This window comes from Halichoeres trimaculatus, unplaced genomic scaffold (genome assembly GCF_033239565.1).
Source record: "Halichoeres trimaculatus isolate MK-OKI-2021-1 unplaced genomic scaffold, fHalTri1.1 fHalTri1_scaffold_12, whole genome shotgun sequence".
Taxonomy (NCBI): domain Eukaryota; kingdom Metazoa; phylum Chordata; class Actinopteri; order Labriformes; family Labridae; genus Halichoeres; species Halichoeres trimaculatus.
Window position 1 is genome coordinate 28516241 of NW_027437190.1, and position 27636 is coordinate 28543876.

A 27636-nucleotide genomic window follows, 5' to 3' on the forward strand; every position below is an offset into this window, starting at 1 on the left:
TTGGACTAAAAAAAGAAACAAGTTGAACTCCAATTATCGCCTGTATTTTGTGTCACCATGCACACATAAGGTGAAAAGAAAAAAGGTGATAGAGTGCAGATGTGATGCTCCTTACGTAAGGGAGTGTTTATTATTAGATATATAAATATATAACCTGCAGTGTGTTAACAACTGAAGTGTGTTCTACAGAGAGTTACAATATTTAGTTCAAGATTCCTGGAAAAAAAACATTTTTTAAGTTTTACTTCAGCTGAATTTTTTTTCTGAACTTTGCTCTTTTTGCCGTCAGTCAATCAGTCAATCAGTCAGTCAGTCAGTATACAGCACTCTGTCTTCACACACTCTGGATAACTCTGTTTTTTGTCCTCATTCAGCTCTTCCCTCACTAACTGGGATGTCTTCTGTCATTTATGTAAAGTGGCTCGATTCCCATGAAATAGAGTCGTTTCAAGGAAATATCAGAGACTGAGAACAACAATTTCATGGCTTCATGAACTGCGTTTGACCTGAATCAATATTGTGTTTCATAAAGCGCTGATTTATGGGAGCAGGAATGATGTGTCCCACTGTCACACTCCTCCTGAGCGTCTTTATCATTTTCCTCACCTACGTATCGCTTCTCAGGTAGCAGTCATTCTCTGCTTCTCATTCAGCCGTGGCTCTCCTCTCTTCACCTCCTCTAATCCCATTAAACGGCCTCTTCCTCTCTCCTTCTCCCACATTGTTCCACCTCTCTGACTCTCCCGGTCTGAGGTGCTATCATTCTCCCATTCGTCTTGTTAACCAACCTCTCCTTTTCCCTTCTCCTTATCATTTCCTCACCCTCCTTTTCTGCACCTTCTCCACCTCTCCTCCCCTCACCACCCTTCCCTCTCTCACACTTCATCAGCAGCTGTTGTTTATATTCATGCAGCACCTGCCACTACCTGCTGATTTAGTTGTTGACGTGCTGCTAGACGGGCAATAAGAATTACAGCCAGAACTCCAGGACCTAGTCAATCTATTCAAATTCAATTTCCAAGTTGGAAATTGGCGTATTTCGTCTAGATAGAGCACTCAAATGAAGCTTGTGCGCCAGTACTGCAGGGTCTGCAATTGTACTTTGTCAGCGAGATTTCAGCAGGTAGAACATTTAAATGCCAAACGCCAAGGTGGAATTTGAATGAGGTAAATTTGACTTAACTAAATCAGGGGGTGTAGGCTTAATTGGCCTCCGAGAATCCACAGGGACCCTCTGATTGTGAGCAATGATCCCTCATCATACATGTTTCCCTGCTTTCAGGAGGGAGATAGTGTTTATGAGGTTTCCTCACAACAAATCCAAACAGTTTTAAAAGAAAGGGAGAGCAATGTTTGGTATAAGCTTTTTTCTTGTATTTAGTGAAACTGTTAGATTCAGGTTTTATGCAACTAAATAAAATACGAAAGAAGCCCCTTGAGCGATTTTTCTCTTGTTTTGAAATTAAAAAAGACATCCCTTTATGACCTATGATCACACAGGACCATCAAAAACACAATCAGTGATTTTTATGTTGTTGTTTGTGTGCCTGAAACTGCTGCAAAGGGATCACCTTAGAGAGAAATGTGATACATCTTTGTCCAAATGGGGCGCTACAATTTACATAAACTGACAGACTTGTTGTCAAAAGCTACAGTCGTTGCCGCACTGGGCAAAGAATTGATCCCTGACCTTGATGTGATTTGTTGCACGCCGTTCCCCCTCCTTCCTCCCACATTTCATGTCTCTCAAGCAGCCTTATCAAAAAAAGCCTCACAAATAATCTGAATACTTACAATGATAAGGAACGTGTGCATCCAAAGCCTGGCAGTGCATAATCATGCACATTTATGCAGTTAGATACTTTCACAATCCGGCTGACTCTTGCACATTTGCCAACCCTTGAAATGTAAACTTCTGAGGAAAGAAAAACATCGAAGGAATATCTTCTTTTTTTGTATTCTTTAAGCGAGGTGGAGAGATGACACAGCTTCTCTCCCCCTCTGTAGCCATATGTCAAAATCTGACAGTTTTAATGACTGGATCTCTTAATTGCTTCTAAATGTCAGTTAAAAGCTGTAAAATCACAAGAACCTCTTCTTTAATGGCGCTGGTTGGCAGTTAAATCATGCTTCATGTACAGAGGCTTCGCTGGCCGGTTTAACTCCTGGCCCTGGCCTTTGCTGCATGTCTCACCCCGCTCTGTTCTCCTCACATCTTCTGTCTCTTGTCAGCTGAGCTATCTAAAGAAGAGAAAAATCCCCCCAAAGACATCTTCCAGCAAAATCTGTATTATAGTTGCCAACTTAGAAACCACACTTCTGCTCACTCTTGGCTGTTTTCTTACAGTTGCAAAAAGGGGCTGTGTATATTTGAGGACTGCAGCCTCTGTATGTGACAAACCTGTGAAAAAATGATTTGGCTCCACTCTTTGGTCTGTGCAGGATATATTTAAAAGTTCACATGTTAAAAGGAACACTAAGTGCAATCTTGCAGAGAATATTAAAACCACTCTAATGTCCATACACTGAATATAAAGACCCAGCTAGCAGGCTGTTAGCCTAGCTTATCGAGGCAAATCTGAGTTGGTTTAGCTAATCCAGATCTGTTTAGGAAACAAGTTGAACTCTCATTTTTGTTTCGTGTCTATTTCACTTACTACTTATAGTAAACTGTGTTAAAAGTAAATCAATAATTTTCACAATTTAAGTTTGAAGGAGATTTTCAGGAAATTACCTTTCCAGATCATAATGTAGCTCAGAACATGAATTCTGTAAATCTGCGACTCATTGTGTGTCATTGTGCTACTTTTTTGTTATCATTCATCTTGTATCGTCAGTTTTTTTCAAATTCAGAATAAAACAGAGCTAAAAGTTGGGGCAAAAAACAGTTTGCTTTAACTCCTGTTTAATGTAAAAGGTGTTATTTTGACTGGAGGTTCCAGGAACTTTTAGTTACAGGTAAAACATTCCCAGGAACCAAATTGTCTGCATTTATACCACGGGCCGAAGATCCAAGTAGATCATGTAAACCAGGCCAGAGACCAAAATATTAGTTAAAAAAAAAAGGTAATTGCAACACACCACCAGACCAATAGAGGGCAGTTAGACGACAACAAAGGCCATTTTGCAGATATGACGCCAATAAAAGTGAAGACAGGCAGGTGTCGTAATGTATCGCACCACATCCAGCCTGTGCTAATTTTAATTGTACTTTATTGCACTGCAGATGGATTTGTTGACGCTTTAAGGTGAAAAGGGCTAGTGGCAAAGTCGTTGCTGGCTCAAAGCCTGAGCCTGGTCTGCCACCTAAAGGCTCATTTATACTCTCTTTACGTACCAAAATGTATCCACCAGTTTCTAACGATGTCACCATCTCTGCTCACATACTTCTATACATACTTTACGTCGGCAGTGCAGTTAACCAATACATCCACCGGGGGGGGGGCAGCCCAGAGTCAAAAGTTTATGACCAGAAAACTCAAAAACAAGCACGGTGACTGTGGATGAGGTATTAATGATGTACTGCTTGCATAAAAGACAAAAACAGAGGCAGTGTTGTAGCAGGCAGTGGTCGTTGAAGCAGTTAAATACATCGCGAAAGTTCCGCCATTTTTATTTTTTTCTTCGTGTCTCACTTAAGCTTCGTATTGGATAGTAACAGTAGCACTGCCCCCATGGTTTCCAGTGGTACTGCTCCATTTGGTTGGTAGCCGTAGGCTTCATGGAAATGTGCAGAAATACTGATGAAATGAATGCAGAGCGTGGACAGAAGGCTCCATCCGTATCCGTATCCGTATCCGTATGATCTTTAGACCCTAGCTTTTGTCTGGTGTGCAATTTTTAATTCACCTTGCTATTTGGGATTGGTAAGACCTAACAAATATAATAACCAAACTTGGTCATTGTACGGGAAATTTGAATATTTGTGTGATTAGTTCTCTATTAGTTTATGATATTAGTGTTATTGTACTTAAATACATTTTTTCTTCACCAAAATGGGTGTAATGTTGTGATTTCACCAAAAGATGGTGTGGGCAGTGTTCCTAAATGTGGCCAATTGGTCAAAGTTTTAAAAAAATGAAGTATCATGGGTCTGAGAGGCAGAAATGTAATGACTACATATGTGGACGCTGGGTCTTAAGAGGTTAAAGCACAAAGACACTGAAGATCGGCTGGTGTTATGGCTTAAAAAAAACATCCTGTTTGTATACAACTGTCAACAGGATGCGTCCTTCATAAATAGTTTTAGATCATGATTAAATACTTATCTGATGAGGATGTTATGCTTATCTACTAGGATGCATTCCCAAAGGACTTCTTCTGTGTTCAAACAGCTGTTGTAAACTGGATATCCACTGACAGATTCAGCTGAAGGTCTCAGTTTATAGGGTCACTCTTTAAATTGGAACGTTGAGAGCTGGCAGGGACACTTTCACACTATCAGACTCAAAGAAGACAAGTTATTAAACCAAGTCAATCATAGCTGTTCGTGGTGTTATTGTGATTCAGAAACATTTAGCTGGCAGGCCTTGCCTCCCAAGGTTCCTAAACATCTGGAAAGTACTTCCCCTCAGGCCGGACCAAGGGTTGTTCCTGGGGGAAGTTCATGTGGTGGCAAAGCACCATAAGCTAATCTGCTAGCTTCGTCTTTGTGTTTCACGTACAGGTGGTTAATGGTTGCAAATCTTCTCCTCTTACAGCCTGCAAAAAGCAAACCAGGAAATTGTCCTGTCTTCTTTTTCAACAATCTTTCAGTAAATCTATTGGTGTTGCTCCACTTTACAACAAATGTTATCTCAAGACATTTTTAAAAAAGAGTTTAAATGTCACTCTGCACTAGTTTTCTTGGCGGGCTCCAGTCTGAATGCCAAATGCCCTCCAGCCAGCCCAAGAGCTCCTGTCGTCCAGATGCCCCACATGGTTAGCTCAAGTGCTAATGCGATGTGACCTTGAGGGAAAACTGAACTCTTATTGTGAATCCAGACGTAGCACTGGTTAATACTCGGCAAACTCATTTATATTTTTCACTGATACTTCTTGATCTATATTTAATCATGATGAAGTTGTGAAACTTTTTACAGTTACTTAGTCTTAAAAACACAGTTTTGAATCCGAACGTAAAAAATCCCTCACATGGAAACTCTTAAAGCTTGAGCTTTAGCAGAATAACGTGTTAACTTTAGATATATCCAAATAATCCTGCAAATGGTCTGCTGCAGCTTTCCTTTTACATTCTCCTCCTCTTTGCCCCTCAGTGGTAGCTGCATCAGTGTCTAATAATAGATGTATTTAAATGCATTTCCCGTTTGAAATACTGCTTTTCATTTCCTTGATATTCTGTGTCCTGTCTCTGTCAGACATCACAGGAATTTATCGCAGCCTTGATGTCTCGTCTGGGAGGGATGAACCCTGAAGAGACCGGTGGGTTTCAGGAGGCCCCACTTGCCTTTGATGCTGTCTGGGCTCTGGCCTTGGCCCTAAATAAGACCGTCGCGCCACTGAAGGCTAAGGGTCGCCGACTGGAGGATTTTAACTACAACAACCCGGATATCACCTCTGAGATCTACAGGGCACTCAACACCAGCTCCTTTGAAGGTGTCTCGGTAAGTGTTATTCCTAATGATGATCGTTCACCTCAATCATCCTTTATTGATGATAAAAACATGAAATGTGAATCTGCGTTAATGAAAGAATTAAATAAAGTGCTGCTTACAACAGTTAGCCAAAAGAGGACACATCACACATCATCCTTAAATCATTTATTATCAGCATTATTTGTTTATGAAGTTTCAACATGGAAAGTCCTTTTAAAAATCAATATACAAATATTTAACCTCCCATAAATGTAGTCATTTTTGATGTCATTTTTGCATTACTTGGCTTCACTGCAGGAACGCAGCACTGTTGCAGCAGACAGCATCGACTCTAAGGTTGAGGGCATGCAAGTAAAATACATGCACTCAAATCAAAGGTCAAAACATGCATGAAATGTCTGATTTAATATCCCATTTGATATCCAGATCTCTAAGACAGACAGAATTCCTGTCACTAGTTGCATGAAGAGAGAGGTTTTTTCACCTGAGAAAGAAGATGGATAAAAACTTTGCTTTTACATGGTTTGTCCTGACCCATTTTACCATGATGAAGATGATGAGCTAAAATTATTCACTGATGACAAAAAGTCTGACCTGCATAGGTTTTGTTTTTGTTAAAGACAGTCTAAAAATCCATGATATTTTTTCCTTACAAAATTCAACAATTAAGTCCTATGAAGTGTTTTTGTCTTATTTTGAGTAGAAAATGTCTTTTTAGACTTTTGAGCCAGAATTACCTGAATTGTCTGGAAAAATGTCTTATTTCAACTTATTAGAAAACAAAAATGAGGTCTGAATTTGTTGTTACAAGTTTAAAAAAATCTGCCAATAGAACAAAAAAAAAGTTACTTGTATTAAAACATTACTCTAGTTTTAAGCAAATTATCCACCAAATTTCTTTTGTTCGATTGGCATATTTTTTTCAACTTGTTCCAAGCAATTCAGACCTCATTTTTGTCTTTAAATAATTTGAAACAAGACATTTTTCTGGACTGATAAGTTGAATGTGGCTCATATCAAGTATAACAAGACAATAATTACTTAAAACAAGACAAAAACACTTGATAAGATTTTAGTTTTTTGCTAAATCTGTAAAAATACAGACATTCGTGTAATAGGTGTTTGATAAACTGTCAAACACATTGAATTAGACAGTCTGTGCAACATACCCATGTTAAAACAGATGCTTTTAAGTACAGTCATTCCATAGCACTTTTATTTGAAGCTCAAAGTTAAAAATTGAGCCATAGTTTCCCCAGAAAGAGTTTTTTCTTTTGCTTTACTTGGAGTAAAAATAATTCTCTTCAACTTTTACCCTCGTGTAACAACCTTTACTTACTCTATAGATTGGGAGGAAAGTCCAGGCCAAATTCTTACACTGTGTGTAAGTGTGAGGAGACAGAGAAGTGTTGCAGATTTAAACACTGCCTACAGCCTTAATACCAATCCTTGAACTGCTACTTGAATGAATTTAAAGAGAAAATGTTTTGACTACTATCAAAGTTACAGTTTTCACTAAAACTAATCTAAAGTGTTTAATTTTTCATCGACTCAAACAGAATAAAACTATCAGGTATTTTCGTTGAAAGACTAAATCTAAATTAACTGCCATAATTAACACTGCTGTGCCCACCTGTGGTTAGATTAAACAATGTTTTTAATGGAAATGAGATGAGTAAGGATATGATCATCAGTGCAGGTGGATCAAAATGTGCGTACATTTTTATAATACCTTACTGCTGCATGTAAACACCGCCTTTAAACATACACTCTTGTATTGTATGTGTGAAAAAAGCCTTCTTTTGTGTCTGTGTGTTGACATTAATCTGCCGGCTCTGCTTCCTCATACGACATTAATGGTGAAGAAAAATAAAGCCTTTTTGTGATTCACAAAACAAACAAGAAACAAGAAATGACTGAAAGGGAGTACAAAAAGTCTACATAATAAGTTTTGGTGCAATAAATACTAATTAACAAAAATTAACAGCACACTATTTTAGGTAAATCTGAATCAAAACAACAATAACACCAGCTGTGCATTATGCTATAGCAATGATTTCAGGTTGTACAATTTCTGTGTTGTGGTTTGGGTTTGAGAAATTATGACAATCTACAATTTTAATAAAAATGATCAGTGACCTCACACTGTCTTGGTTAAGCCAAAAGTTATTTGTACATGCATTATATTTCCCAGGTGTTTTGAATAAAGTCCTGTTTTCTTAGGGTTGCCACCCGTCCCGTAAAATACGGAATCGTCCTTTATTTGCACTTGCACTTAAAGGTTGCTTCCTGTTTTAAGTCAATACAGGACGCAATTGGTCCTGTATTTTCATCTTTCCTTGAACGCAGCATCACTCCACCTGAATTCAACATGCGTTGGCGTCTGCCCACTAGAAACAGCTGTTGGTTGGTTGATTTTAATTAATTAATTATTCATACCTGAGGCATCTTCAGGTACAGGAATCTTATTAATAACTAATAAAATAAGATTAATCAGGAAAAGTCAGTCCTATTAAAAAATCAACAGAATCAGATTTTAAGAAGTTATGAATCATTTTTGAGCTGCTGCAGTGTTTTACTGAATATATTTTCTCAGATTGGTTATTTCTTACTAATACATCAAGAATACAGACATTTCATACATACATACAACATGAAAAAAGTTCAATACAATATTGATAACCAGTATTATTCATGATTATAAAAAACAACAACAAAAGAACAGACAGGACTGAACACATTTTGAAAAAAATATTTTAAACCTCTTTCATATTGATATGAAACTTTAAGTAATAAATTACCACAACTGGTGCCCCACTCTACTGTTGTGAGGGTGTCTCTTGTTTTTCTGTCGCAAAGGTGGCAACCCCATGTTTTCTGCATGCTATGCCCTGAAAATAACTTTGACATACTACTTTGTATCTATAACAGGGTGTCCGCAGGGTCTTAAGAAGTATTAAAAGTTGATAAATCAGTTGTGGGAAAATTAAGGCCCTTAAAAAGTATTAAAAAGTCATAATCATAATGTTATGAGGTACTAAGTTTTGTTGTTATGTAAGTTTTGACTCCTGATGTATCCATGAATATTTTCCTCCTCGCGTCCGTTACGAACTAACCTGACATGCCAGACAGACAGTTCCATATATCCGCCACTGGAATAGTCCATCTGGTTCGTAAATGTTTTCAGGGTTTGAACCTTCAAAAATAACCACACCTGTTGATTGGACGTTCATTCTGCTCGTCATACTCATCACAGACCAGTGTGAGGATCTAGAAAAAGCTTTAGCATCTCAAAATATTTCTCTCAATCGTAAGAGTTTCTCAAGCCTTCTGAGAAAATTTCTCAGACTTTTGATGACCTGGGATCTTGGATTCTTACAATTTAGAGAAAGCTTCCCCTGATCTCAGTTGTTTTGGAACAAATTTTGACGATGACAATGATGAAATAAATTCTTGTTTTTTTCTCTGCAAGTTGGCCTTGAATAACAGCTGTTCATTTTTGTGGGAATGGGAGTTTCAATTAACCTGCCTTTAGTTTCATTTATTCTTTCACGCTTTATTCCTTCTCAGCTTACCTAATTTATGTTAAAATGCAAACTGCAACTGTCAAAGATCGGTTGCTTACAGCAGCTTAAAGTAGCGATAAGGTCTCAAGACTTTTTGAAAGGTTTTTAAAAAAGTCTTAAAAAGGTATTGATTTTAACCTAAGGATTTCAGCATATACCCCGTATAAGTATCTATCCTAATACCCATATACCAGTGATAGGCCCATTTGGCTGATAATATCCATGGATCAATAACAATCTGTTGAAACTGCTACATCTGAAGTACAGCCAGGCAAGCTTTTTCTCCTTGTCTCCTCTCTACAAAGCTAAGCTAAGCTACTGCTGCTTCATATTTACAGTACGCACATGACAGTGGTATAAATCATCTGGAATGACTCCCAGCAAGAAAAGCCAATAAGTGTATGCATCATAATGCCCCACTTTTCTTTTAAGGGAGGACTAAACGATGCTGTTGAAAAAATAAAATCTTCCTCTTGTCTTTGTCTCAGGGCCAAGTGGTGTTTGATGCTCAGGGCTCCAGGATGGCAATGACTCTTATCGAGCAACTGCAAGGTAAAACACTCCCACACTGTCCTCTCTCTGATGTTGTGTCGCAGAATCTAGTCTGAACTGTAAATGTCGCCCATTCATCAAAATAATCACCTCTGACTGGATTTTTCATGTATTGATTGTTGCTCTCAGCTCATTTCAGAGCAGACGCCTCTTCTATTGGCGTTCTGTTTTTCTCTCATGGCCTTTACTGCGGCTGCTCTAAAAGTCCTGTAATGGCACATGTGAATGGGCTGAATGCAGGAATGTGTTGACTCAAAGCTGGGCTCTAATTGGGCACAAGCCTTCGTTTAAAGCTGTTTCTGCAAACGGCATCCTATTTGTCACCGGTGACTTAATGAGTTTCCCTCGCGCAGGATGAGGTTGAGGATTATTTTCTACCTCTGTTCTCCTTGGTGTCCTAAAGGATGAGAATTTATAATCCTGCCCCTTTCCCCCTCACGTTCTGCCTCATATTTCCTGTTGTGGTGTCGAGGTAATTTGACATCCACAATGAGGCGACCTGACTTGCATCCCTGAATCACTGTGGGACCTCATCAGTATTCCTGGTCAAGGCTGCCACATAAGCTCCTTTCCCCCCTCTCCTTTTCTCCTTCTTCTCCCCTTGGTGCTTCTTTGTTTGTCCTTCTTTGTGCACCTTTTCATCCTTTGATTCTTTTATCCCTCTATTGTGTTTATATTTCTGTGCCCACTCATGCGATTAATATGAAAACACAAGAACGCTAGAAAAGTAGCTTAATGGTGGATGTATGAAAATGAATTTTAATCAGTTCTGTCAAGTTTTGTTTTGTTGATTCTGATCAAAAACACCAGGAGAGGAAATGAATCAGACAGGCAATGATAATTAAACTTCATCTTTTTCTTTTGTTTCTCTCTGTCACTCATACAGGAGGAAGCTACAAGAAGATTGGTTACTATGACAGCTCGCAGAAGAACCTCTCCTGGTTTGACAACGATGTTTGGATTGGTAAGACTGATTCACGACATTGTTTTCACCCAGCTTCCTGTGTCTGTGTTTGTCCTCTGTCTGTGAGCCTGTCATGAGTCAACCGGGTCACATCCTCGCACGGAGGACGTCAGGCCTCCTCAGTGTTGCTTTTTTTAACTCTTCCTACTCTTTCGATGATATGTAATTAAGCTGGATTTTTCTCTAACCGCTTGTTTTGGTGAAGCTAGTTATTTGTCTGCTGACGCTTTGCCCACAACGAGCTGCTTTCACACTCCATGTCTAACACGTGTTGAAATGTTGGCGCAGCAGATGTACAGTAATCAAAACAAGGCAGCAGCTAGGTGTGATGAGCTTACACGTGAGGTTTCATCATCTGTAGAGCTTCTCTTCAGAGAACATCAAGACAACTGCACCTCCCCAACATCCCCTTCGCTCCGTGGGGAATCACCTGTGGGCTAAAACTTCTTTTGTAGCCCACATTTATTTACATTTTCACATGAAGTGCTTTGTTTTCCACACTTCTTTTATTCAGTTTTGGGTTCTGAATTTAAGGGCATACATATATATATATATTTATAGATAAAATTAAAAAGGCATTCAAAAGAATGAATGAATAAATGCAATGGATTAGTGAAAAGCTAACAAAATAAAATGGAGAAAAACAAGCAAATAATTTACCATTAATAATTATAATAATAATAATAATAATAATAATAAATATTAATAATATGTTCTAATACTGAAAATTAAGATATGTAAATTAAGTAAAGATAAATGCCTACAAATAATTAATAAATAAAATAAAATAAATAAAAAGTTGAAAAAAAATACATATATATATATATATATATATATATATATATATATATATATATATATATATATATATATATATATATATATTTATATATATATATATATATATATATATATATATATATATATATGCACAAACACACATATATACACATGAATACATATCTTGGGGAAAAAAATGGACATTTATCAATACATTTACATACATACATACATGCCTGCATTCATACATACATACAGATTTATAATAAAAATGACATAAAGAGCAAAAAATAAAGTAAAAACAAACAAAAAAAATAAAAATAAATTAATAGAAAAAAGAAAATTAAGAAAAGATTCAGATAAATGAAAAAATAAATTAGACTGATAATTAAAAATATATATAACAATAAAGAGCTTTTAAAAGTTTGCCAAAACACACTGAATACTTCATGTTTGCAAATGAATGATTAACAAGCACTGGATTACTCTGAGAATGAAGGAAACTTTCAAATCTGATGAAGATCTGCAAGATCTGCGATATAAGGAGCCTTTTTTTATTACTATATTTAGATGTCAGGATATTTATTTGTAATGGATATTGGATATTGATATCCACAAAGAATCACAGTCAATTTTAATGCTTTAAAACCTGTGGGAGCCCCGGTGCTCACATTTTAAAAATCCTCTTAAAACTAAATTAATTCCTCAACCGTTTAAAGTAGCATGAAAATTCAAACAACTTGGAGAAAAAATAAAGCCTGTGATGATATTCAGGGTATTACGGTACTGCATAGGATTCTATATGCAGTGGCACTCAAATAACAAATGACCGTAACTCTCAAACTATTTGGGCAAGTGAAAAAATTTACACAGATCCTGAAAGAAGAGATGAGCTTTTTGACCATGCTTTCCGGCTCTTTTAAAGCCCAAGTTACAAAAAAACAGGTTGACTGTGTGATTTTGGGTGATAAAGGAAAATGTGTACGGAGGTACATATAATTGCTTTGCCATTTTCACTTGAGTGTTTTCATACTTCCTCTAGTGTTTCATAGGTTAACAGAAAGTCAGTGCATTGATTTGAGTCCATTTTTTAAGCCCCACTCCCATTAAAATCAATTAATCAATCAATTTACTGGTTCAAATTAGGTTGTTATGTCAGGGAATATGTATAGTCAAAAAGTGATGAAAATTAAAATGTCAGCAGGGTGACACAAGACCCTGTTTTTACCTGAGACAGAGAAGTCAATCAGAAGTAAACTGAATGATATTATTTAACTTTAATATCAATTGTTTATAATGAAAAACATGCATAATGTCACCCTTATTTGTTAAAATTTTCAAGATTTTGGTAGAAAAAAAAAGAAAACAAACCAGTAACAGTTGAAAATGAAAAATAAAATCTGAGTTTTTATGTCTGTGTCCCAACATGTTGTGGTTTTGTGGCAAATATGTTACTATGCTACTTTGCTGTCAAGTGGCTTCAGTTTTTAACCAAACTACACCAATCAAGTGCTAAAAGTTTTAACACTTCCTTCATAATCTCAGTAAAAGTTGTGCCACAGCTTCCACTAAAGTTTCAAATACTGACCTTGTTGACAAGTGGAAAGCAAAATACAGGATCTTTGTGTTTCTTTTGATACACATTATCTCTCTTTAACTGCTCCAGTCTGACAACCTCTGGTTCAACTCGACTCGCCAACCAGGAGTGTATTTTCATCCCTCTGCTGTTTGAAGGAGCTCCAGCTCACGTCACACAAACCACGACCATCTCTAGCTCCTGCTGTCCGTAGTAGGGTTGGCTGTGAAAACCTATTACTGCTGATTTGCCTCAGACACCAAGACCAATTCAGTGGTTGTTTACTGGCCCGCCCTCCCTGGAGAGGTGACATACTTGTGCCTGGACGGAGTGTGCCACTAATCAATCCTGCATGCTTCAGTGGTCCACGGAGAGACGCCTTTTTTAGGCTTTTAAAGGGATGATTTGTTGCCCAGGCGTTACTGAACTGAGGGGAGGTAGTGATTCCAGGTCAGCATTGGTAGCAAGGGACCGCTGACCTGTATGCATGTAGGCAACGTGTCCTTCACCAGGCCAGCTGGCAGCTCTTTAGTTTGGTTGGTTGAGATGTGAGGGTCTCTGTGTTCGCTCACTTTAAACACACAAAGATGAATCCTGCTCCCCAGATTGTCAGAGGTGAATTTTGTTTACTTCGGCTCGCCTTGCTTTCACTTTTGAAGCTTGATTTCAGCTTTAGTGTTTACCTAATCTCTGACCCATTGAGAGTTTGAAAAGCAGTGTTTGCAAAACAACCAACTTTTTTATGAAGTAGCCAGCATTCAGCGGTTATTAACTTGAATCCAAGATGTCCTAAAACGGGATTAGAAACTTGAGACGCTCCTGTGTGTTTTGATCATAGGTGAAGTAACATTCACTGATAAGAATATGTCTGGGAAAATAAAGGTTTTCATGCTCTGCAGTTACACCTGTTCATTTGTTACTGATGAGTCTCAGTTTCACTGTAAATAGGAAGATAAACAGCAGCAGGGTAACCTCTAAAAATAGTTTCTTGTGATGTACTTATTGGAGCTCAAATTTGCCTAAATAACAGTATCCTGATGAATATTTGAACAAAGTAAAAGAAAGCGTTGTCAGGTCTGGCTTCTTAAAAGGGGAAAAAAGCCACAAAAAGTTTTTTGGCGGTAAGACCAGTAAAATATTTCCTTTCCCACTTCATAAAAAATGATGAGATCACATACTAAGAGAAACAAACCCCAACATCTACCCATAGCTCTGCCTCCAGAAGGCTAGCCAATCAGAGGGAAGGGGGTCTGTGGATCAGGGAGTCTTAAAGAGACAGCATCTTAGGGGCTGTTTACATAACAAAGGTTTTAGGGTGAAACACAAAAGTATTGTTGCGTTTCAGCCTCACATTAACATAGAAACTGTGTTTTAGCCGACCTAAGATGCAAACTTTTGACAATGGCCTCCATAGTGGAATTTTTGCTGCCGACACCGTTGCCGTGTAAACAGTAAGCCTGCGTTTTCGGTGGAAACTCTGACGTCACACTCCACACTCCATAAGCGCATACAACAGCACCTTTGTTATGACAAAATAAGCATCAGTTGCTCGACTTCTACTTACTTAGTATTCCCCACTACACCAGATGATCGGCCCAACTCTACTTTGGTGGAGATCTACCAAAAGCGACTTCTGGACAAGGCAGTTATAGCGCCAACTACAGCGTTTTCAGTTCCTCAGCACTTCCGTGTAATTGCAGAGTTTTTTATTCTGCGTTTTAGCGTTGTCGTATAAACAGGGCCTTAAAGAGAAAAACACAGAGATAGAAGTGTTTCAGACAAAGACTAAAAAAAGGTTTTCTAACACGTGTGTGAGGAACAATAGAGATTTCTATGTGTGCTACTACGAAGGTACGAAAGGGGTAGTATGAAAACCAAAAAATAAAAACAGCTCTAAGCCAGCTTTAAAGCCAGAATTCTGACTTTGTAGCTTTCATTACAGGTAGTAGCAAAATTTAGATTTTGATTGGATTTTAAGAAACACGGTCTTTAAATTCTTAATTCAATTCCTTTTTTGAACCAGATTGGAGCTATAGTTGCAGATTTTCTTTTACAGATAAATAATTGTCAGATTTCTGCCAATGGGAGCCATTACTCTGGTCTGGATTGCATTCTTCCTTCTTTTGCTCTCAGCACAAACTGATTTTTCTGTATATGTTATGAGCTTTCAATATATGATGGTCACTAAGACTCTGACTTCTTTTGTACAAAATCGGGACACTTTGAACACTCCTTATTTAAAAATATTAGGCCACCGCCTCCAGATACTTATACTATTTTTAGAGTGAGCATTACTGTTTACCAAATAAAAAGACACATCCCGCTGACATGTACACGTTGAGAGGAAATGAGTAGTTTCCTGCTCTCTGGGCTGACTCAGATCGGGAAAGTTTGTGTTTTTTTTCTGACAGGGGGGTCGAGCGGGCTTTAACTCCGGCAGGGTGGAGCACACACAGGGGTGTACGTCTTAACCCCTCAGCTTGTTTTCCTGTGTGTTTACCAGGCGTCTCCCTGCCTCACTTTCTCGCTCCCTCCGCGGTCGCCCTAACAACCACTTCAGCTCCGCTCTCCTTCTAATCGCTGTGGCAACTGTTATAGAGCTGGGTCTCCATGGCAACACCCTGTCCTGATTCCTTGATCAAGGACGGAGGTTTAAATGGTTCACACACATCGACTGGATGCTGAAACACACACACACACATGCACACAAAGTCTCGTGTCTTACTATTATACACACATACATTGTTTCTTTGACATGCAGCAGTTAGAAAGAACCCTTTCATATAAACTGTGTCTCACACTGCTTAATGTCAAACTGCAGACACACACTCAGAGATAAAAATTCATTTATCAGTGCAACAGAAGAGATTAAAATTGGAAAAGAGCATTTAAAGCCAGATTAGATAAAAGCGACAGATCTCCCTGACGACAGCTTCTCCTACTTTAGGTTTCGTTCTTTTGTTTCTTCATCCCTCTTTAGATTATATATCCTTCTCATCCAAACACAAGAAGAGAGCCACACACTGTAAAGTCAATGAAGGCTTTTCTACAAGGCTTCATTTGTACTTATTAGTTTTGTTTCAAGCAGTAACAGAATTTAAAGAGGTTTTATAACAGAACTTTCTCTTTATGTGCTCCACTTGTTTTTGCTCAGGCAGGATAAATATGGCAGATGTGACACTTTTATAACCCATATGTGACAAGTCCAGGTCAATGCACGATTCAACAACTGTAAACTCATCAGTATGTGTTATGTTTCGCAACCAGACTTTCATGTTGTTTAGGCCTTGCGAGAGCTTTATGAGTGTTCTTAAAATAGTCTCACTTTTATATATTTATCCGTTCATGATCCATGATTGCCTCCACACTCCGCCAAGGAGGTTATGTTTTTGGGAGACTTTGTCTGTTTGTCTGTGAACAATATAACTCAAAAAGTAAAGAATGGATCTTAATGATATTTGCAGGAAATGTTCAAAATGGGATAAAGAAGGAGCGATTAAATTTTGAAGGTGATCTGGATCACCGTCTGGGTCCAGGAATTTTTTAAAGGATTCTTTATCATTGTGAGATACGACTGTTTTGACCATATGTGTATATAAATCCACAATAAATAGTCAGATTGCCTTGCAGAACAATACAAGACAAGGTCACTATAATTTCTGACAGATGTAAAAGTACGATCAAGATCCTGTCGATATTGAAATATTTACTGGGTCATCATGAGTTTCCACCACTGTCAAATTATCGTACAAACCTGCAACTAACACCAAATTGTAGCAGACAGTCTGCTGAAAGGGAGTATAACATCAAAGTAGGACCAACGTGTTGCGTGTGTATCACAATATGCTTGGTGGAGGTCTGCGCTCTCTGAGTGAGATTACCAGCGCCAACATTTGGTATTTCTGAAAGCTATCAGTATCTGAGTTTGCGTTGACCAGTCTATTTACAGTAAGTAGATAGAAGAAGAACCGGGCTAGGAGTAAGACTAAACAGATAGTCCACTTACCTTCTGGACACTAAACTACACTGAGTTTACAAAGTTTGCTTGATATCACGTTTGTAACGATAGCACTACGTAACTACTAATAAATGCATTATTTCACTGCTTTGCATCTTGAAAAATTGTCTTTAACAAGAAAACAGATCTGATCTCCATTAATTTCTTCCAAAACAAACACATCTTTGTCAAAGAGTCATGTGTTTACAAAAGTGGGTGATGGTGCTTATGGGAAATCGAGTCTCTATCCCTGAAGAACACCACTGAGTTTGATTTCACTGTGCCTTTAAAGACAAATATGCCATAAAGTATAATTCATATAAAAAGACTTTGAGAGTAAGCCTTCAAGTTTGGGTTGTGTAGACTTTTAAAGGCCATGAAAGTAACTTTTCCTGAATCTATCATTCATTAAAAAACAGACTTTAATTGCTTTTGATAAATATTCAAAGTCGCATACAACAATAAAGGTGAGTTTTTATCTCTGAAAACTGTACACCTTTACTCTCAGATGCCTGAGCTAACTGTAAAGCCTCCCTGAGGTGAGATGTGATGTCTTGTGTCTCTCCTAACGAGACAGGTGAAGGCAGGTGCCCACTCGATAACCCCACTGATGTTCTGGCTGTCACTGCCCATCTGTTCCCTTCTGGGGCCATTTGGTGGGCTGTGTAACCTACTGATAGAGGATTGGTATGAGGGATGATGGGATTGTTTTCTTCACTGAGTTCTTCTTTCAATTAAAGTTAAATTCAAGATTAAATGTTGGAATGAATTTGCAGAACACCTAAAATCATTTTCCTTCTCTGCTGTGTTCCTCTCCATTCCTCCAGGTAGTTTACACCTCCTCAGTCTTGACAGAGGCTCTGATGTTGCAGATTTGGTTGTTTGCTTGTCCAGTTGTGTTTTTGTGTCTTCTTCAAAACAAAATCACAGTGGAAAAAGTTTTGTCTTTCTTTCTTCTGGGATTCTGAGTGTGAATGACAAGGTCTGACACTCTGTCCTTTTTCGCCATTTTTCTTAGCGCTGCTTTTCTTTTAGGTTCCCTCTTACGTCTGCTTTTTATTTTCATCCCCATTCTTCGGTCTTGGAGTTGAGATCACTCTGACCCTGTTTGGAGCTTGAATTACAGGGCACTATCTGTGCTGATGCCAGAGCTCCTTCCTGTGTATAATAGTTGCTGGTGGTGAGAGGTTTCAGTGTTTGATGGAGGCTGCTGGGAGCCATGCAAAACCAGAAGTTTTTGGGATTGTTGTGACAGCATTGTGTTTTTGTGGAGTTTCAGTCGACAGCATCTGAGCTGTAACAGACACTTTCATTGAAGCGTGCTACAATAGGTAGGAAACCTAGTCTCACAATGTGTGGGGGCAAATTTCAGAGAAATTTATCTTAATATTTAAACAAATTGTCACCCTGTTAAAATAAAGGCCTAAGACAAGTTTTTAAGTTTTTGGGAAAACACAAAAAACTTTACCAAATACAGAGCATATGATATTTATTAATCATTTCATTCAAAAAGGCCTTCACAATGGAGGCATGTCTAACATGAGTCTGGTTCTGTCTGAGGTTTCTTCCCGTTAGAGGAAAGTTTTTCCTTGCCTTTGTAACTTGCTAAATGCTGCAAAGTCCTGTACTCAAGGTAGATTGAGATAAGATAAGACTCCTTATCTTGTCTTGATGTTAGGTTTTTGCTAATAAAATTTCATTAACATTTACAGGTCTAGACCTGCTGATGTTAATGAAATTTTGGAAAGTGTCTTGAGATAGCATTTGTTATGATTTGGCGCTATACAAATAACAACTGATTGATTGATTGACAGTGGATGATTGTTGACATACAAAGATTATAATGTGTCAATCATGTAACATTAAAGAATAACGTGACTTAGGCCAATTTTTCTATCAGTCTAGTTTGACTTAGGCAACTTTAAACCTGGCTTAAACTCAGTGGAGGCTGCTGGTCAGTCAAGGAGGGGAAGCTCATTTTTTTCTGGCCTACATCATAAATTTATTTATTTAAACGTAAATTCTACCCTCTGTTCCTTTTCAAGAAATGATCTGTGACCCTGTCGTACCAACCAGGCGTTTTTTCCAGGGATTTTACCAATGTCCTCTCAATGGCCAGCAGAGCTAGACTGCTTAACGACCTTGGCCAATTGTGTTGCGGGTGTCAGACTTGAGCTGCTTTAAACAGGAGAAGCTCCTTTCTCCAGAAGATGCTCTGGTGGAGGGTTATACTTCAAGATCGCTGACTGGCTCATTTTACTGTCAATCAAAAAGGGATTTGGCCTGAGACAGAAGCTCAGCGTCCAGGCCAGCCCACCGACTCATAGACCCCCAGAGACGCTGAGCGTCCGATGGGCAGGACAAAGCCCAGCGTTTATCCAATGACCGTCCAGTTTCCACAGTGGAACAACCCACTCTACTCCTCCCCTCTGAAGTCAGAAGACGCTCAGCGTCGATTGTGTTAAAACGCTGAGACTCTGCAGGGATGAATGAGAAGGAGGTGGAGCCAGTTACCTGTGATAGGCAGCTGATTCTGAACAAATGGTGAAGGAAGTCTAGCCCATGTTTTGTCAATGAAATGTACACACAGCAGGACATATCACCACTTTTTTGGGGACATTTTAGGCGAAGCTGAGCTTCCCTTGCAGTCTTAGAGCAATCGCCACTGCTTAAACTGACCTTTCATCCCATAGAGCAAACTCAAAACTGAAATTACCCTGAGTAAAAATTAAACAAATGTCAGGTAGATCAAACTGATTCCTTTCCTCTCTTCTCCAGGTCTTCTTTTCTGGGTTTTTCGTTGAACTTAACCCATTTCCAACATCCAGTTTGGACAACTTTTTGAAACCTAACCAATAACTTTCCTCTAATTCCATAAAGCAAACTCAAAACGTAATTAACTCCAATCGAAATTAAACGAATATCAGATCAGTCATATGCGAAGTAGCAAAAAGCAAAAACATTTCTTTAATTTTAAAACTTTGACGGGTATTATGGCCTTGTATTCATCAAGTGGTTACAGAAATAAGTGGGCTAGCCAGGAATAGGTAGCTAGCTAGAAGTAGCTAAATTTGTCATTAAGCTATAACTTATGAAATTTAGACTAAATTACTCCACAACATTACCCTAGCCTTTATGATAGTGAGCCGCCATCATGAAAGCTTGTTAAATTGCCCAAGTCACATATTTTATCCTAAATAATCTGAAGTTTTGACTTAGGCTAGAAATAAAATAGCTTAAGTCACCCTCTTGACATAGGCCATTTCCTGTTGGGCATACAGAGCATGATCCTTTTAGCTAAAGGTTTCAGTGATTTTACTAGAGAGGGCCAGCATGATCAAGAGATGATTTATGGAAAAAACTCATTTTCGTCAAAAAATGACTTAGGCCATTATTTCATAGGGTGATGAAACGTAAACTGAATACTTCATCATTGTTGTGGAAATTGTGTGACTGCTTCAAAAAGTAACACACTTCCAGTTTTTTCCGTCCTAGTTGAAGACCTTGGCTGCCGTGATCATGAAATTGCTTCTCAGTGGTGTAAAATCATCTTAAAAAAGCTTGATTTGTGCTCACTGAGCACTGCAGGCAGATGACACCAGAGACACATCGCTCTGGTGACGGCGATGACAAGTTTTTAAACAGAGCATGATGGGCGTTTTGACACCCTGCGACCCTCGAGGGGGCGACACTGACACTTTCCTCTGACATCTGACACATCAGCTTCACGCAGCTCTGACACTCCTGCTCTGCTTCCTTTCTGAGAAACACACACACAATCACACTCTCTCTGTATTTCTTTCTAACACACACACACACATACACACTCTGCTACAGTCACACACTAAGCTTATACTGTATGCTCACAGGAGCACTCCCTATCACTCAGAGGAATTCTCTGGAGCATTTTCTGTCTTTCTTTTGTGCTTCTCATGCATACAGCATATAGGCAGCCCACTCTGGCATATGCATACTCTGGAGTCCACACACACACACACACACACACACACACACACACACACACACACACACACACACACACACACACACACACACACATACACATACACATACACATACAAACTCACACAAACCCCTGAGAAGTCCCACTTTTCAGTGGACAGATAGGCTGAAGCTGTTCAGGGTGAAAAGAGTCTCCCTGTCCATCTGCCCCTCTCTGAACCTCCTCGCCGCGGACTCCTCTCCTGTAAAGCTGCATGAGCATGAATAATTGGGTAGTTAACACACACTTTTTAAACCCTGAAGCTGCAACTTTGCATTAACACCAAAGTTGTCCAGTTCATTTATATATTAAATTACACTTTAGTAACTGCTGATCCTGACATCCACGTGTGAATTGAGCTGCTAATGGTTGTATATTTCACTCCTTTGTGCTTCAGCATCATAAATATTTTATGTACTGTGTGTAGTTTAAAAACCAACTCTGCTGCAAAGTGCAAAACCCTTAGGGTATGTGTTTGTTTGTACTTATCAGTGTATTCTGTGTGGGAAAAAAACAACTGCTAACACCAAAAAGTAGTATTTTTATTGAATCATTACATCAACAGCCAGACTCACAGCTGCAGGAGGCTGGAAATGGATTGTGAAGACGAATATTCAGACACTTTGCTGCATCGATGTTTGCACAATCTGAGAGAGGTCTTCTTTGTTTAAAAGTTTGATTTTTTTTTAAAGATAATTAGTAAGCTACATTGAGTCACATGTGTTTTGTTTTTTGTTAAGTTGAAGCATCATTACAAGCAGCCACACGAGAAGATGGTGTAAAAACACATCTGTTCAACACAGGGAGGGAGAGACGTGACAACATTTAAAAATACAGGCATAGCAGCCTATATTTTCAGACAGCCTCTCCTGGAAAACATTCACAGTTTTGTGCTACGTTGTTCCTGTGAAAAGTCACAGAAATAGTTCTGACAGGAATAAAAAAAATAGTGCTAGAAAAGGAGAGAAGTTGGATCCTTGGCTCCTGTCTCACCTCTGCACAGCTGGCTTCAAAAGAAGTAACAGGAATGGTTTCTATCGCTGGGGTATGGAACCCCGAAGGAGTCATAATTAAATTAATAAATACAACATTTTGAAGTAAATACCATTTTAATTAATAACAGAAAAAATGTAATATGGCCATTAAATTGTGAAATGTGGGACTGTTATTATTAAATATACTATATCAATATCAAATTGTCATAGTTAAATATTTCATAGTGATTAATTTAACAATTGCATACTTTTTAAAACAATGACTTTTAACATTTTTTCCAAGCTTTCATAAAGTAAAAAAAAAAAACATTTTTACAAAGTCAAATTGTATTTCATGATGTCCTTTTCCAAAATGGCCTTTTTATTTCATAATGTCTTTTTCAGCATGACTTGGTCTGTCAATCAAAGCACATAAGGCGGAGCCAGTTAAGTGATTGGCTGATTCTTTACACAGACATTGCAGGAGCACTAGCAGGATCAATTCAAACAAGGAGAACTTATCACTAATGCTGAAAAGACTAAAAAGGCTGAAATTAGGAGCATATGACACTTTTGAGACAGAATAGCTGCAGGAGAGAAGTCAGTTTCAGAGTTGCTCCTCAAGCAGCTGAGAGCAGAGGTCTGCAGCTAACGACAAACAACATTATGAAATAAAAAGGGCATTGTGGAAAAGAACATTATGGAATAAAAACTGACTTTGTAAAAAAGTTTTTTTTATTCAATAAAAGCTTGGAAAATAAATAAAAAAATCATTATTTTAAAATTTGAAATTGATAAAATAATCATTATAAAATAAAAACTATGATAGTTTGATATTAAAGAATAATTAAGTATATTTCATAATTTAATTCACAACTTAATGACCATATTATATATTTGTGTATTTATAGGAATGGGAATCGAAAACCAGTTCCTGTTGAGAATCAATAAGAAATGTTTCAAACCATCGATATCGTTAGCCTTTATGCTTAACGATTCCCTTATCAAATCTTTACATTGTGCCGGAGCTGCCGGGCCTGCAGCCATCTTAGCTCAGCAGTTCGATAACGTTTTCCACGAAAACTCTGATTCAGGATTTTCAGCTTGAAGTTTTACTGAAGAACTGACTTCATAAAGAAACGTATATTACTCTCTCTCAGGACATTCATATTCAGTACATTTGAAAATGGTATAAATCACCTAATTTACCAAAATAACAAAAAAGTGCAAGCTTGAAGCTAACGCATATGGGAAACTGCATTGATATGCTAGCAGTTAGCATACATCAATATAACTTCAGCTTCAGAATAGAATTTCAACTTTTATCACTTAAACACATCACATCAACTCTATGTAAAAAATACTGAGAATTTCAAATGTCGAAAGCTAACAGGCTATTGAAAGGTTCATGGCTGACGGAAAGCTTCCAAACAACTTAAACTATTGCTATAACCACTTTGAGACACTAGATGGCCTACTTGAATTATTAACATATTACAACACAGTACATCAACGTCACATTGTGTGCAATTTTAACCTGTTTCTGTATAATTATGCCCAGAAATATCCAGACTCAGGGACCAATTACATTTTATTCACTTACAGTGTAAACTCAATTAAATGTTGTTGACACAGAAAACCTGTAAAGCTACTTTTTGTACCAATAAAATCCACAACAGGAATTGATAAGGGAATCGATAAAGAATCAGATCAATAAGAAGAATCGATAAGGGCATCGGTGTTGACAAAATCTTATCAATTCCCATCCCTATTATTATGAATCTTTTGGGGTCCCATACTGGAGAGGTGTTGGGGTGTTTTTGCATGATATCTGGTCATCTAATGAGCATTCCTGTCGTAGTTTAATTCCAGTTGTTGGTCAGACTTTTCAGACTCTGTAAAACAGTTTCTACACATTGATGTGAAAAGAAAATGAAGATTTGCCTACCCTCCCCCTGACCTTGGCTGAATGCCTGGATTTCTTTCATGGTTGTTTAATTTACAGATATTGACGCTCAGGCAGCTGTTAATCTGCTCTCTGACTCTTTTAAGCTGTTGTTAAAAGCAGAGAGGCAGAGAGTAGATGTGTGCAGTGTGTAAGAGAAGGTAAAAACATACTGATAATAAACTTTGTCTAATGTAATTCTCTGTTACTCTGCAGATAAGCCCCGGTGTGTTTTGTACCCCGGCTGCAGGTCTGAGTCTCTGCGATGACCAGATATAGCGTGGATCAGTCAGATTCATAAGATTGACTTTGCTCTCACAGGGCTCCAGTCATCAGGAAAAGTTATCAGGAGTTATGATGAGTCTCGCTTCATTTGCAGTGATTTGTACTTTTTATATCAAACTTTTTCCACTTCTGGGCAGATTTCGCCTTTCTTTAGAGACGTTCATTCAGTCGTTTTTAGAAAAGTGAGCTCATAGTTAATTTGCAGGATGAACTTCAGTGAGGAAAGTGAAACTGCAGCAGTTTTTTCTCTATCATTTTCCACTGCAGAGCTGCCCTTGAGCAAGGCACTTTCACCCCAAACTGCTCTGGTAAAGTTTCTCGGTGGCCTGCAGAAAGCTCTGAGTGAGCATGTATAACTTGTGTGGGTGTAAATGTAGTCTGCCTCTCAGCTATACTTCCCTGTTTTAATGGAAGTTCTGTTGTTTCAGCTGCAAAACTTTCAGTCGCTCTTGTCCAGTATTGATTGCCCTCATGGCTTCTTGTTCCACAAATAGAAGAAGGAAAGACGGTGAGGCTGGAAGTTACTTTTACTTCTGCTATCAGTTAAGCTGGATATGTTGTTTCTAATACATCTTGTCCGTTAGTTTCTGAAATGTCAGAAAAATAACACAAATGCTTGTTACAGGTATCAACGGAAATGAAAATAAAGCAAACTTTTTCATAGAGAGACTGTAACGAGCAAATGTTTGCTTGAAAATGAGCGACCAAGTCACAGGTTTATAAATTTCAACTCTTTTATATTCAGTCTTTCAAATTCTCAATAAACTTTTCCTTTCACCAGTTTCACGAACCAGTCAGGGGGTACCGGGGATGCGTAAAGTGACCTCTCCTGTCTCACCACCATTTTTTTCAATGTTTTAATGTAACAGGGTTACCTCAGAAAGAGATGGCAAAAGAATTTAGAAACAAACAAAAACACTCAGATAAACCATAATCCTTACCTAAATCTGTAACAAAAGAAACATACAAACCCTAAAACTGACTCCCTGAGCAGATAAATAAGAGAAAACAACTCCCCTCCCAACGATGCTCTCCCCTACTCACCGAGACTGCTTGAATTTTAGGGTTAACGAAAAGTGGTGGTAGTGAAGCAGGACGTCCGACGTCCGAACTGCTGCAGCCCTTTTTGAAAACGACGTCTTCAGCTCCCAGCCAATCACAGCCCCCACCTGCAGAAGAGGAGGAGGAGGAGAACAGAGAGAGGAAACAAAACACAGAACAACAGAGCTCCTCCATCAGTGCAACAAATAAATAAACAAATATGACTCACAGTCACAACACCAGAAACAAAATTAAGAGTTGAACAAGGAATAAAAAAAAAACAACAACACATCTCTTACAATGACCAACTCCTCAAGCTGCTAGTTCTTTCCCTTAACTTATTGGCTGCCAAATTTAAAGCATTTTGACAAATCCTTTTAGACCCGCAGAATATTGTGTTAAACACCAAAACTACCTACAAGGAGTGGACTCTGCTCTTTTATATTTCTCTTTCAGTTTTTGATCCAAAAAGCAGAGAAAACACTCTTTTTTAACAGTTTATTAATGATTTTAATTGTACAAAATAAAACAATTTATGAGATTCCCCTGACTCCCACCCCCAACCCACAGTAACAAAGAGGAAACCACTTAATACCAAAGGACAGACAAGAAAAATTAGACAAAAAGACAAAATCACAACAGCAACATGTATAACAATAGATTTAAAGAAAAATACAAAATACTTTACAAACTTTACAAATTTATATAAAAACTCACATTAGACAAATGAAGTACAGTGCGAACAGTCTATAATAATAATAATAATAATAATAATAATAATAATAAAAGTAAACTTAATTCATATAACACTTTTCAAAACAGAGTTACAAAGTGCTTTACATCATAAAAACAAACAGTAAAAAGAAATAAAATAAAAGAAGTAAAAGAGAGGTAAAAGAGAAATGTGAGAAAATTTTTTAGAAATATATAAAAGGCTAAGAACCATCAACAAATAAAGGAAAAGAAAAACAGCTGTAAAATTAAAACCGTACAAAGATTAAGACGATTAAAACAAAGGATAAAGGATTTAAGATCCTGCCCATGATACTGTCAAAGAGAATAATTCAAAAGAAAATAAAATGAGCTGCATTTTGTTGATTAAAACACACTCATCTAAAATCTCCAATAAAAGCACATCTATGAAAATGTGTCTTTAAAAGATTTAAAAGTGTCTGCCATTCTGATCTCCACAGGGAGCTTCGACAGAGAGGTCACCTTTGGTCCTCAGCTTTGACTTTGGGACAGTAAGCAGAGCCTTGGCTGAGCACTTAAAGTTATGACTGGGCACATATGAACTGAGGAGATCATAAATGTACCTTGGAGTAAGACCAGAGTGTGTCCTTAAAGTCAGCAATAAAATCTTGAAATCAGTTCTAAAATTTAAGGGGAGCCAATAAGCCATTTGGGTTGAAAGTGACACACTCCATCACCACAAATAGATAACTAAGAACACAAAAGGGAGGTGCAGCGATACATTATCCTATGGAAAGAAAATTCAACAAAAACACACTTTTTTAGATTGCGCTCGTCTTGGAACCTCATCCCACGTATGCAACAGTCTTCCTGAACTTTTTCAACTTGCAACGTCTCGCCATGCTTCCTTAATCTCACATCTTCTTCTCATCTCTGCGCTGATCTCTCATCCAAAGAGCTGCATCTGCCGCCGCCACCTACAGTAGTTTATAAGACTGATATTGATAGACAAGCTCCACCAGACCCCGCCTTCCCCTGCTGGAAAACGTAACTGATGTCTGTAGACGCAGTCAATAGTTGTAATCAAATTGAGGTCAATATGGCAGCCAGTGAGTTAAAAGACTTTTTAAACCTTCCGTCCACTTTTTTTGAACATCAGATAATTCAAAACCAAGACTGAGATTAAAAGGTCACACACAATATTCAATTTAGCATCAACAAACTTTATCTCTCTGTCTTCTTTCAGGTGCTGGACCTCCAGCTGATCGAACCGTGGTGATCGAAGAGTACAGGTACCTGTCTCAGAAGCTGTTTGCAGCTGTATCCGTCTTCGCTGGCCTTGGCATCCTGCTCGGCATCGTCTGTCTGACCTTTAACATCTACAACGGCAACGTTCGGTAAGTTTTCTTACTCTGAATGAGAATAAATATAACATTTAATTAGCAGATTATAACTTAAAGATAACAGAAATACTCAGAGCTCAATTGGTAAAGCTAGTTATGTAATCCTGGAGGTGATTTACTAAAGATTTTGCACACCTTGTTGTACGAATGAAACACAGCCCTGGTTCGCTGTCATGTTTTTATTCCATGAAGGGTTGTGTGAGGGTTGCATTAAATAACACAAAAACTAATTTCATTCCATTTTAAGTAAAACTGCTGAATTC

The 27636-nt window shown here is 38.1% G+C and overlaps 1 protein-coding gene across 1 annotated transcript in view; it reads left to right on the forward strand.

The window, feature by feature from the left end:
• Window positions 1–27636, forward strand: part of gabbr1a (gamma-aminobutyric acid (GABA) B receptor, 1a) — a 135369-nt gene that overhangs the window by 76111 nt on the left and 31622 nt on the right. Inside the window, exons 13-16 of the mRNA XM_074682777.1 lie at window positions 5358–5603; window positions 9649–9712; window positions 10599–10676; window positions 27217–27367. Of these exons, the coding sequence (XP_074538878.1) occupies window positions 5358–5603; window positions 9649–9712; window positions 10599–10676; window positions 27217–27367 (539 nt within the window). The remainder of the gene's footprint in view (window positions 1–5357; window positions 5604–9648; window positions 9713–10598; window positions 10677–27216; window positions 27368–27636) is intronic.